The sequence below is a fragment of the Hibiscus syriacus genome, unplaced genomic scaffold (assembly GCF_006381635.1).
Source record: "Hibiscus syriacus cultivar Baekdansim isolate YM2019G1 unplaced genomic scaffold, ASM638163v2 tig00112217_pilon, whole genome shotgun sequence".
NCBI lineage: Eukaryota > Viridiplantae > Streptophyta > Magnoliopsida > Malvales > Malvaceae > Hibiscus > Hibiscus syriacus.
In genome coordinates, this window is record NW_024063270.1 from 205,490 (window position 1) to 218,977 (window position 13,488).

The window sequence follows — 13,488 nt, forward strand, 5'->3', positions numbered from 1 at the left end:
ATTGCCGATGCTTCCACCACGAGCCGAGCCTGAGGCAAGGTCTGTGTTCAAAGTAATGCATGAAAGAACAATATATATTTGATTGATCTGTGTTTTGTTTACTCTCTGCCAAATTTAGCTATGGGTTGCTTCCAACAAAAAACCAACATCTTGCCATTAGTTTATTTTACAACAATTTTAACCATTCACTGTTTCCTTCACCAATACTAGCCTTTTTAGATGGCTTTCATTCTGGACACCATCCTATGGTATCCATTTTCCCGGTATTAATTGGAACGAACGTTTTATAACTTCCTCGTGCATAACCCCAAACCCATGCAAACATTATAGTATGCAATAATATTTACAGAATCAAAATTAGTGGCATGAAAAAGCATAGCAGTAAATTTAGGCACGTGTAAACAATACATGTTTCATAATTCATGAATAACACATCGGACAATATCAAATAGCCATAAAACATCAAGCATGCATGTCAATCATATTATACCAACCAAGCAGTCATATGTGTCATAACTATTTTTCATTATAGGTAATTTAATTTAAAAATAATTATGATTTTATTTTGGTAGATTTGGATTTGTGTTGAATTTGAAATTTGGAGGGTTAGGTAGGCCGCATACCTAAAAACGTTCTTTAAAATAATTTTAAGAAAAAACGTTTTTAAGACAAAAATTAGTCTGCATTTACCAAAGATTCATTTTAAGGGTTCGATGGTTGATTACACGCGAATAAGGGTAAACACTCCCACAATGTTACAATCATTTTATTTCGATGAATTAAAAAAATGAGTGAATTTATTTATAAAATACTCGACTCGGTAAACGGTGGTTTAATTCACTCGTTTTTATTTAAAAATGATGTTCTCCTACTAAGTGGATTAACGGGAATTGAAATCCAATCATGTTGAACGTAATTTAGTTAACTCATGATGTAAGATAACATTGCCTTTAAATTTTCAAAAAAAACGAGAAAATAAATGTATGATGGATGAATGCGGTGATAATAAATAACATATGGAAAATGGAGAAGATATTGAAAATACTATAAAATCTAATTGAAATCTAATAAAATAAAACATTTATTAAAAACATAAAAACAAGACCCATAAATAATAGTGGAGTGACCGGAAAAAGCCACCATCACTGTCTTTGACGCAAAAGAAAAGTAAAAACTCCAAAGCAATGTAAACGTGGAACCGCTTTTAACTGGAGCAGAGTAGAAATTTGATCTTTTAATATGAAACTATGTTAGTTCCTGAGTGGGCGTGCAGATGAAGTGGGAGCCTAGGCATTGCCACAGTCTCGAGCGGGTACTTTTTGGGGGTGGAGAGACCAAAAATTTCCTCCATATTAAGATCTTCTTTCGTCCTGTTACTCGGCAAATCCCAAGTAAATCCATGCAAAAGATTAGCCAAACTAGCTTGAATGACCTTAATCCCCAGGGGATATCCGGGGCACATCCTTCTTCCTGCCCCAAATGGCAACAACTCAAAATCATGACCCTTCACGTCAATAGCCTTCCCAAGGAATCTCTCGGGGCAAAACTCATTGGGATTGTCCCAAACTGTAGGGTCTCTCCCAATGGTCCACACATTTACAAGAGCTCTAGTGCCCTTGCGGATGTCGTAACCTGCTATTTGACAGTCTTCACGGGTCATGCGAGGCACCAGCATGGGTGCCACAGGGTGCAAACGCATAGTCTCTTTGGCAATTGATTCGATGTAGGGTAGGTTGACAATGTCCTTTTCTTCTACCCATCTTTCCCTGCCGATCACTCTATCGAGTTCTTCTGTAGCCTTGGAAAAGATTTCTGGTTTTTTCAATAGCTCCGAAATTGCCCATTCCACTGTCACTGCTGAACTCTCGGTTCCTCCGGCTATTAGGTCCTGAAACATCATCAAACATTTTAGCCGACGTCCTACCTACTGAAAACTTATAGGCCATTTGTCTAAAGGCATAATACCTGAAAAATATATCCTAACATTTGATTAAATATTTACTTTTATTTTTTATTTTTTAACTTATAATTAAAATAAGAAATTTAAAATAATTACTTAATTAAACATTAAATATCTTTTACTTTAAAATAAAATATAAAAGACGAAAATATTCCAAAAATAAAAATGGATTAGAAGTGACTATTTAGTAAAAGATTAAAGACATTACCTTTACACGATACCTTGTCTTAATGCATAAAGTAATAGGGTAAACCACCTATTTAACAATCCACCTATTATTTAGTTTATGTTTTGATCATACGATTATTATTTTTTTAAAAATTATATCTAACGTTGCGTTTAGTTTTATTTTGATCATCTATCATTAAAAAAATTAATGATGATGCTGACTTGACATTACCTAAAGTAACACATCAGCTTCATTTTTAATTATTTTAATGGTGGGTAACAAAAAACATAATCAAAATATACATTAAGTATGATTTTAGAAGAAATAATAGTTAGATGACCAAAACATAAACTAAGTACTAGATAGGTGACTAAATAGTTAGTTTACCCAAGATAATAAGGCAACAAAAATGTCTTTCATAGCTGAAATTAGTCAGAAAGAAGCAAACGGAACACAACAATCAAAATCACATCACTGTTTGCTCTCCTACGGTCGACCTACCACATTTAATAACACAATAAACAAACAGTAGCACTTTCTTATAAACTAGAAATTTAACAATAAATGCTTACTATTTTCTTTCAAAAAAAAAAGGACAAAATAAAGGAGTGATTATGGTAAACTATTCATTTAATACTTACGTTTTTTTAATCTAAATTTAGTTATTTTTTAAATTAGTTTAAGTTTTATTTTAATATTTACTGTTAAAAATTAATAAAATTATAGATATGATATTTTTATTATTTTTTAATGATAATATAGTAGTACTTATGATGACACTAAAATTATCGTCAAGTTTTGAACGACAATATAAAATGGAAATTTAGGCGTGATTATAAAAAATAAAATAAAATTTAAATATCAGAATGAAATAAAAGTAATAATTCAAATATTAAACGTGTAGTTTATCGTTATCTTTATAAGAATCAATTCGAGGGAAACAGTTAACGAATAATTTACCTGACTAAATGCCTTGACTCCATGTCTTTCAAGCTTGACATCAAGATTGGGATCGTCAGCAAGCTGCAAAAGCACATCCACCATATCCTTGGCAACATAATCTTCACTCTCTCTTCTCCTAGCATTATGTTCATCCAAAACGTGTTCCAAGAACCTGTCGAACTTCTTGCTTAGCGCCTTCATTCTCTTGATATTGCCCTGCAAATCAAGGGATCTTAACCAGGGAATCGCGTCCCCGATGTCCAGCACCCCGTTCAGCAGGAACAACTCGTCCAGCATCTCCTTGAACTCCTTCGGGGTCACGATCTCGTTTTCGCCTGTCCCGTCCGTGTACTTTTTCCCCAACACCATCCTGCTTATCACATTGAGGCTCAGATCCGAAAGATTGTCCTTCAAAACAATCGTCTTACCCGTTGATTCGTACAACCCTTTCAGCAACAATTTCATCTCCTCCCTTCGGATGTACTCGTACGACTCCAGGCGTTTCGCACTGAAAAGTTCCATCATGCACATTTTCCGCGCTTGACGCCAATATGGTCCGTATGGTGACCAAGTGATGTCGGAGTAGTTGTAAGTAGTGTATTCACCCGCCGCGATCTTCGGCCGATCGGCAAACGTAACATCATTGGTTTTAAGAAAGGCTTTGGCCATTTCGACGGACGAGGCCACGACAACGGGGAATGACCCGAATTTAAGGTGCATAAGGGGACCATATTTTTGGGAGAGGGCATGGATGGACTGATGGGGAAGTGAACCGATGAGATTAAGGTTGCCGATTATGGGCCAGGGCTTTGGGCCGGGCGGCAAGTTGAGCTTTTGGCGGCGGCGGAGACGGAGGGAGAGGAGGATGAGCGCTAGAGTGACCAGCCATGGTGTTATGTAAGAAGCCCATGATGGAGTTTCCATTTGATGTGGAGATGTTGGTTAATGATATAATAAGATGGTACTAGATTGTAGGAGAGTGGAAGTAAGGGAGTTGTATTTATAGACAATGAACGATGTGGGATAAGATGGGTTGTTATGTGATTCACACTATATTGAACACAAATCCACCCCAAAAAAAACGTTAATCCGTAATGATTTTGACACCATGTGAAGAAGGATTGAGAGTCCGTTCAAATTTCAAGGAAATTGCCTTCACTTTTCTCACAACAATACAATTGCCTTCAACAACCATGTTGAAATTTCTCTACTCTAATTTAATTTTTATTAATTATTTAATTTTCTTTCTTATAATTTTATATCTCTATATATTGTATTTATAATATAAGATTATTAAATATAAAATTTATCCCTAACATAAAACAATATAAAATTTTACGTTCCACCTTAAAAAAAATAACAGAAGGGAGTGGGTGTCGTTTTCCACGACAAAGTTGAGTGGGAACACTTGAGTAATAATATAAAAAGGAGGTTTGAATTGACCTGGGTCGTCGCAGCCGATGGCTTGATTCAGACTAGTTACATCATCAGCCCTTGTCCAAAACCCTACACAAATTCTATGTACCCACCTAAAATTTTAAAACATAAAAATAAATTATCAATAAAAAATATTTAAAATATAATTAAACTTTTTAAGAAAACTACCACCCGTTTATCTCTTATTTTTTTCCTGCATTGTTTAAGTGTCAACTATCAGGAAGGTCCAAGAAAGTGATGAGAAAACGAGACAGCATGAACTGTTTAGTTGGAATTGGCATGGCCGTTAGCCGTTAATATTCCTAATGTAGACGGAGCTCAATGTGCACAACGCATCATATTTGTTTTTCAATTGTATTATAATGAAACTTTTTTATTGTTTTCTTCTTCTACTTTTAATATTATTATCTTATCCACTCCTATACTGCTATGTGTAATATATATTACAGATATGAAGTTGTTGCTTCTTCAATGAGACTAGAATTTTTTATTCTAAACTATAAAATAAAAATATTATATATCTTGATCCCTTGATTTAAAAATAATATCCTACTGATTTCCTTCGTTGATATCAAGAAAAGCATAACCTATTTTTGAATAAAAAAATAAAGGAACAGAAAGTAAAGAAAAGTTGAGGATAACATGGGGGAAATAAAGAAGTGAATGATTAGAATTAATAAATAAAACGACTTTTAATATTTTTTGTTTGGTTAAGAAGTGAAAAGAAGAAACTATTTTGTCATCCATTTTCTCAAATATAACATTTATATAAGTATTATATAATAATAAATATGGAAATCACAATTAACCTTTAGCACATAAATTTTATAATATATGAAGTCATTGAACTTTAATGATTAAAGGAAGTGTTCTTATGTAGTTTTTCTTTATTTTATAGAATTAGCATTTATTTATTTATTTATTATTTGACTTGGCCCTAACATTTTATATTCATATTTGCATGGTGTCACGCCCTTGGAGATTCCAACTCCGGAACGCGCGGCCTTAGTCGCCTTGGAACACTTCTTGGACGGTTTGGAAGATAAGCCTAAAAACACTAAGTAAGAATACTTAGTAAAAACGATGAAGCACAAAGAACGAGAAAGGAGATGACTCTTAAAGAACAAGAAGAGAGAAATTGAGTGAATACTTTTTATTACTCAAATGAATTAAAAAGTTAAGTGTGTACAAATGAGGTGGTGAGACCTCTATTTATAATTGAATCCCTTTACAATGGAAGACTAAGATCAAATTAGATCAATGGCTAAGATAAGCCCTATTAATTACAAATATCCATTTCTAAGGAAACTCCATCACTCACTATATAATCAAATTCCCTATTTAAGGGAAGACAACCAAACCACCATCTCATCTCATCACATCAAATTAGATGGCCGATAATACTTTGGCCCCTTTTCCTTTGTCTCGAGCTATTGGCATAGAGTATGGCCAATGTGGATCAGTAATGTGCATGGTTTCTTGGTGAAGAGTTCAAGAAAACTTAACCAGGTAACAAAATCAAAGTTATCCAACGAAATTACCTTAAAATCTTCCTTGTCCTTTTACTCACAAACTCAAAGCTCTACCATCATCTTCACTCCAATAATGGGCACTTTCTTAGAGTTGATAATCTTTATGTAACCCTTTGCCTTCTCCACTTTGAGACCAAGATTGTTCGTAGCTCTCTTGGACATAAAAATATCGGTTACCCCAGTGTCCACTAGAACACTCTTCGATTGTCTCATAATGTTGATGTCCATGTACATCAACTCTTTGTCTTTTGACTCTATTCACCTTGATAGAACCCTAAATCATCGTGCCAAGTTCTATGGCCTCCTCGCCTTTGGACTCTTCCTCTCTCTTGGACTTTTTGGCTCGATCATCACAATCTTGCAACTTTTGTGACCCCTCCCCTTGGTGGTACTTCGGTTGCTCTACTTTTACCCTTGGCTTGCTAGCCTTGATGTTTGCAATTATGCCAAGTCTGGCTACCTCTGCTTGTGGCTCATCTTCTTGACTTAAAGATGGCGGACACCCTTCCCCTCTTCGAGAAATTCATTTTCATATGGTTATCTCCACAAGTGTAACATTTAAGATGACCTTTTTGTCTCGGTTCACACAATAGGTTGACTCTTTCCTTTTGTAACTTCCCTTCGCCATTTTGAAACTCCTCAGACTCATCCTTGGATGACTTCTCTCTATCTCCCCCATCGTTACCCTTGTTTTTTGGATTTAAGATTTCAAATTCTGATATAGACTCGGCCAAAGTTGTGGTCTTTGACGTTTATTCGCAACACTTCTACACTGGCCCATCATTGTAGTCTGCCCAAGAAGACATAGTATCCATCCTCTTCACTCATGGTTAGGACTTGCAACTGAGCTCTATAAATCGACTCGTATACTCCCATATTGGACCATCATGCTTAAGTTATTTCATATTATTTCGTGCCCCCAATTCGACATTCACGAGGAATAATTGTATCTTTAATTCGACCTTGAACTCACTCCACTTCCCTATAGGAATTCCTTCTAATCATTTATGTTGCCACCACAAAAGAACATCATCAATCAAATAATTTGAAGTAACATTTACCTTAGTGAAGTCATCATCGACTCCAACCCTCAGAAATATTACTCCATGCACCAACTAAAGTTCTCAACTTCACATGTCGATCGTATCCCTTGAACTTGTTCAACATTGGAACATCGACCCTGGGCCTACTCATGGGTGTTACTCCTAGCGCCCCATTCACCATGGCCTCCCAAAAACCAACCGGTTTACTCTTAAACTCTTTCATTTCCTTCGACATCTCTACCATCATGGCCAGGCGAGATTCAACTGCCTTTAGTATTTCCTGGACTTCACTCAGCTCCTTCCTCGTACTCAATACCTCAGCTCTCACGGCATTATATTCTCATATCTTTTTCCCGCCATAATCATCGAGGACCTATTGCACATCCTCCATGACTTTGGGCTCGAAGCCTTTCAACTTGTTGAGTATTCTCTTAATGAATGTCACGGTATTTCTCGATTTCCCTCGCTTCTTCTCCGTAACTGCACAGATCTTGACTCCCTCTCTAGTAACTGGGACCTCTTTTTGATTTTATTGTGTTATCTCTCCTAAAACTAGCTTGAAATGCTCGTTGTTGTCGTAACAAAGTAGCTCTAATTCCACTTTTAACACCCTTGGAGATTCCAAATCCAGAGTACACGACCTTAGTCGCCTCGGAATAATTTTTGGACTATTTGACGGCTAAGTCAACCTAAAAACACTAAGTAAGAATACTTAGTAAAAACACAAAAGCACAAAAAACTATAAAAAAAGATGGCTCTCAAAGAAAAAGAAAAGAGAATTAACTGAATGCTCTTTATTACTCAAATGAAGTAAAGAGTGAAGTGTGTACAAATGTGATGGGGAGGCCTCTATTTATAGTTGAATCTCCTTACAATGGACGACTAAGATCAAACTAGATCAATGGCTAAGATAAACCATATTAATTACAATCTCCATATCTAAGGAAACTCCATTAATCACCATTTAATCAAATCCCCTATTTAAGGGAAGACAACCAAACCACTATCTCATCACATCAATTACTTTGATTCTTTCCTTGAATGGTTGTTCACACTTGATATGGTAAGTTTCCTCCACAATCTCCTCTGATTTGTTGTCTCTTGCCGTATCTGCACTGCCTATGTGGACACAATCTGATAAGGTGCCACTTTCCATATTTGTACGGTCACTGTGAACGAGTTCGGGCCCTTTGTCACTCTCTACATTTTGGGCCAAATTGTAGAAACTCAAAGTATATGTAAATCTCACAAGAAAATGTTTGTATACCAATCTGTTTTATTCAATGCAAAGAATGGCTTATATAAGCCTTACAAACTCTCAGAAACAAACTAACTGACACTACACACTAAGTGGCACTAAAATAGAAGTAAATAAAGCAACAAATAAAAGACTCATTCAGCCTTATAATATAGGAGCATTATTGACACATAAATAACTAAGATTTCCTCCCTTAAGCTTTAGCTTATTTCAATAACTTTAACTACACCAAGTTTGTGTCTGAACTTCTCAAATTGATCGAGCTTCAAAACTTTAGTCATCACGTCAGCCACTTATTCATTAGTATTTCAGTATTTGAGTTGAACTACTTGATCATTCACCAGATCTATGAGAAAGTGAAATCTCACTGCTATGTGCTTACTTCTTCCATGGAGAACAGGATTCTTGGATAGTTGAATTGTAGAATTGTTGTCACATAAAATTTCGGTGGCTTCTTTTTCTTCTAACTCAAGATGCTCCAGAATTCTTCTAAGCCAAATGCATTGACATGTGCAAGATGATGCATCAATGTATTCAGCCTCAATAGTAGATAAACTAACTACATACTACTTTTTCGAAGCCCATGATATACCTGCAGTTCCCATCATAAATATTGATCCGGAGGTGCTTCTTCTATTATCTAAGTCCCATGCATAGTTGCTATCACTGTAGATTGTGAGACCCATTTTCTTTCCTTTTTGATAGAAAATACTGTGCTCAATGGTTCCTATTAAATACCTGAAAATTCATTTTATTACAGTCCAATGTGACTCCTTTGGATTAGCCATGTATCTTCTGATTAGGCTTACCCCAAACATCAAGTATGGTCGTGTGACTGTCTTATACATGAGGCTACCAACAGCTTGTTTAAACTTTGTAGCAACTACTGGAGCTCCTTCATCATCCTTGGACAATATAGTTCCTGGTACAATGGGATTTCGAGCAGAGTTACTCTCTGTCATGTTTAACCGAGCTAGTACCTCACGTGCATATTATCTTTGACAGATGAAAATTCCTGCCTCATTCTGCATTACTTATATTCCCAGAAAATGTCTCATTTTACCCAGATCGGTCATGTTGAATTCCAGCTGCATTGAGCATTTGAACTCTTCACATATATCTTTGCAAATTCCTGTAAAAATTAGATCATCAACATAGAGACTAACAATCAAAACATTATCATGAACCTTTTTTTTCGTGAACAAGGTGAGAAACGTACAAATTTTTATCTTGCAAAGTAGGCTTCTATCTTATTGTACCAGGTTCGTGGAGCCTGTTTAAGTCTATAGAGAGCTTTATTGAGTTTGTATACGTGATTTTCTTTGTCTTTCTTGATAAATCCAGTAGGTTGTTGAACATACACCTCTTCTTGAAGTTCACCATATAAGAACGCGCTTTTGACATCGAGTTGGAATACTTCCCATGAACGTTGAGCTGCCACAACTAACACCACTCTTACTGTGTCAAGTCTAGCCACATGAACAAATACTTCTGTGTAGTTGATTCCATACTGTTGGGCATAGCCTTTGGCCCTAACCTAGCTTTATACTTCTCTATTTGGCCATGTTCATTGAATTTGTTTTTGAAGATCCATTTCATGCCAATGGGTTTAACACCGTCTAGAAGATCTACAAGTTCACACGTGTTGTTATTTTCAATTGTTTTCATCTCAGTATCCATTGTTTCTCTCCAGTTTTGACTCGTGTAAGCTTATTCAAAGGATTGGGGATCTTCAGAATCGGTTATCATCATTGCCAGTAAGCTTCCCTCTTCTACAGATAGGTTGGTCTCGTAGTCAGACATCTATAATGGTTATCTTCGGGTCCTGGTTGCCCTCCCTTTAACTGGAGAATCAGTGGGTACTGAATCTAAAGTTGGCTCGAGTGTTACTGGTTGATCATGGCTGGCTGTTATTTGTTGGGATATAAATTTTACAGTTTCAATTTTCTCACCATCTTTGTCTCCCCAATCAAGAGCAAGGGTTGTACCTCCATCTACGTGCGCATCCCAATTCCAACTTTTGTCTTCTTCAAACACCACATCTCTTCTTACAATGACCTTCTTTGTAATAGGATCATAGATCTTGTAAGCTTTTGTCTCATCACTTACGCCCAAGAGAATATATTGTTTTCTCTTTGCATCTAGTTTGCTTCTCTTTTGATCTGGAATATGAACATGTACAACAAATCCAAATGTGCAAAAGTAATCAACACACGGTTTCACTCCACTCCACACCTCTTCTAGAGTCCCTTGATCTACTGTAGAGGTTGGACTTTGGTTTTGAACATGAACACACCACCACACTACCTCAGGCCATAAGGATTTTAGAATATGCTTGTCATAAAGTACTGCTCTGACTGATTTCATGATAGTACGATTCTTACTCTCTGCAACTCCATTTTATTGAGGAGTGTAGGCAGCTGTCAATTGCCTAGAGATACCGTGTTGATTATAGAAGTTTGAAAACTCCTTGGTATTGAATTCGCCACCTCGGTCAGTTTTTAAGCACACAATGTGGGTGCCAGCTTCTTTTTCAACACATGCTTTGAAGCTCTTGAAGGCATTGAACGTTTAGGATTTTGCATGCAAAAAGTAAATCCAAGTTTTACGAGAATAATCGTCAACAAAGCTCAGAATATACCTTTTATTATTGTGTGAAGCTGGCGAAATGGGACCACATACATTAGCATGAATTAATTGGAGTTTTATTGATGCTCTCCATGAACTTTGCTTTGGTATGACATCTCTATGGTGTTTACCTACGAGACAAATAGTACATATAGCCTTGGGAGTTTTCAGAGAAACTAGACCAATCACTAGTTGCTTATTTGTGAGTATGTTGAGTCCCTTAAAATTGAGATGTCCAAATCGTTTATGCCACAACAGAGTTGCTTTATCTAAATTGTCTTCAGCTTGGAAGCACTGAGGACGTTGGGAAGTCATTGAGGATGATATATAAAACATCCTATTTCCTCTCATGTTAGTATGAATGATTAATCCTCTATCTGGATGATATATCTTACATGTATCATTTTGGAGTAAGATAGTTAAACCCTTCTCTTGAAGTTGTCCCAAACTTAAGAGATTGGTCTTAAGCTTTGGAACGTAGTAAACATCGGATATAACATACGTAACATCATTGATTTGAACCCGAATACTTCCTCTGGCTGCAACATTCAGTGTCGTGTCATTTCCAAGTTTCACATTCTTATTGAGCCATTCTTCATGTATTTCTCTAAACCACTGCTTATTACCAGTCATATGATTACTGCACCCATAATCTAGAAACCAGTCTTCCCTCTGGAAAGATTGTGTCATCTCTTCATATGTCACCAATAGAATCTCATTTTCTGTCTCTGCTGCATCCTCAAATGTTGCATAATGAGCCTGCTTCTCCACTACAGGACATTCGTACTGAAAATGTCCTAGTTTGTGACATTGGAAACATTCAACAAGCGCCTTATTGAAAGGTTGTATCCCACTTCTTCTTCCCCGTCAATGACTTCCTCTACTGCGACCACGACTTGCTCCCAAACGACCATCATGAGTGACTTTCAACACATGTTCATCAAGTTGAAAACTCTGCATTCTCTGCTCGTGAACAAGCAGACTGCCATGAAGTTTATCAAGACTTAGGGTACTCAAGTCGTTGGCCTCCTCGATGGAGAACACCACATAGTTAAAATTTGAGGTTAAAGATCTAAGTATCTTGCTGACCACTGTGCTCGAGTCCAATGTTTCACCATTTACTTTCATTTTGTTGACTACACTGAGAGTGCGTCCTATATAGCTATCAATCTTCTCACCGTCCTTCATGGTCAGAAATTCGAACTCCCATCGTAGTGCTTGGAGTTGAGCACATTTGACTCTTGTTGATCCTTGGTATTTCTGCTGTATGGACCTCCATATCGCATGTGACGTGCTTTTGTCCAGTATTGTTTCAAGAATCTCTCTATCAATAGCTTTGAACAAGTAGTTCTTTACTTTCATATCCTTTAGATTCACCTCAATAGCACTCTTCCTCTGTGCCTCGGTGGGCGTGGCTCCAAACATTAGTATGCCATCTTTTACTAGTTGCCACAGTTCCTTACTGAGCATAAAATTTTCCATGGTCATGGACCAGAAATCATAGTGGCCATCAAATCTTGGAATGGCTGGTTGAACAAACTTCTCTAATGTAGACATCCTTACTCTCACACTTCTCACTTAGGTTGCCCACACTCTGTACCAGATTGCTCTTCACTCTGATACCAATTGTAGAAACTCAAAGTATACGTAAATCTCACAAGAAAATGTTTGTATACCAATTTATTTTATTCAATGCAAAGAATGGCTTATATAAGCCTTACAGGCTCTCAGAAACAAACTAACTGACACTACACACTAAGTGGCACTAAAATAGGAGTAAATAAAGCAACTAATAAAAGACCCATTCAGCCCTATAATATAGGAGCACTATTGACACGTAAATAACTAACACAAATTTAACGGACTAGTCATGCCCAATATGCCCTTTAGAACTTCTGTCGCAGACTCTAGCACACATGTTTCGGGCTTGATCTCACGGGACGTGGCAATAGCATGCAGTTGTAATTACTTTTGCTACATTTTCTAACTTTTATAAGTGATTTTATTTGTTTATCTTAATTAACTTTATTCGTAAATTCATGATTCACACTTTAATTTATTTGATCTTTTTTAATTATCCCACTTCTAATAATATATTTTGTTTATTTTAATTCTTTTGTTTTTTATTTAATTTATCTAGATTTGAATTTATATAATTATTGAAATTTAAATATTCTTTTGTTTTGTTAATTTTCAGATTTCCTCTAATGAAGACCATACCCTTTTTTTCTCTAATTCATTATATCTTAATTTATTTGACCTTTTATTACATTCTTTGATATCAATTTATTTCTAATTTAATCTACTTTAATTATCATTTATAATTAATTGTTTCCATCTATTTTAATTTTGCTTGATTCACGCCATTTACCGTATTTAAAATTTTAATCTGATCTTGTTTGGTTAGTATATAAATTATGTTATAAAATCTGATATGAGTTTTTCCTTATTTTGTTTCTTTCCTAATTTGTTTTTGTTTAAGCTTAACTTTGTTCTAATTTTCTTCCCCAAATTAATTT

General features: G+C 35.9%; 2 protein-coding genes across 2 annotated transcripts; both read right to left on the minus strand.

Annotated features, from left to right (window-relative positions):
- Positions 1 to 1,110: 1,110 nt before the first annotated feature.
- On the minus strand, positions 1,111 to 4,027 carry LOC120175854 (trimethyltridecatetraene synthase-like). Its single transcript, XM_039182411.1, has 2 exons — positions 3,090 to 4,027; positions 1,111 to 1,888 (listed from the first exon to the last, which is right to left on the minus strand). Exons 1-2 carry the CDS (start codon positions 3,993 to 3,995, stop codon positions 1,235 to 1,237), a joined length of 1,560 nt encoding a protein of 519 aa, XP_039038342.1. The 5' UTR covers positions 3,996 to 4,027; the 3' UTR covers positions 1,111 to 1,234.
- A 6,126-nt stretch (positions 4,028 to 10,153) lies between these two features.
- On the minus strand, positions 10,154 to 12,526 carry LOC120175865. Its single transcript, XM_039182420.1, has 3 exons — positions 11,845 to 12,526; positions 11,365 to 11,739; positions 10,154 to 10,503 (listed from the first exon to the last, which is right to left on the minus strand). Exons 1-3 carry the CDS (start codon positions 12,524 to 12,526, stop codon positions 10,154 to 10,156), a joined length of 1,407 nt encoding a protein of 468 aa, XP_039038351.1.
- Positions 12,527 to 13,488: the final 962 nt, after the last annotated feature.

Bases quoted from the DNA above. Each gene is read 5' to 3' on its own strand.
- LOC120175854 (XM_039182411.1), bottom strand. From the start codon at position 3,995: ATGGAAACTCCATCATGGGCTTCTTACATAACACCATGGCTGGTCACT. The intron at 1,889-3,089 runs GTAAATTATTCG...ATGATGTTTCAG, and splicing joins GAGTCAAGGCATTTAGTCAG to GACCTAATAGCCGGAGGAAC.
- LOC120175865 (XM_039182420.1), bottom strand. From the start codon at position 12,526: ATGTCTACATTAGAGAAGTTTGTTCAACCAGCCATTCCAAGATTTGAT. The intron at 11,740-11,844 runs GTCATTGACGGG...AATGTCCTGTAG, and splicing joins TCGTGGTCGCAGTAGAGGAA to TGGAGAAGCAGGCTCATTAT. The intron at 10,504-11,364 runs GTAAGATATATC...TTCATATTCCAG, and splicing joins CTTACTCCAAAATGATACAT to ATCAAAAGAGAAGCAAACTA.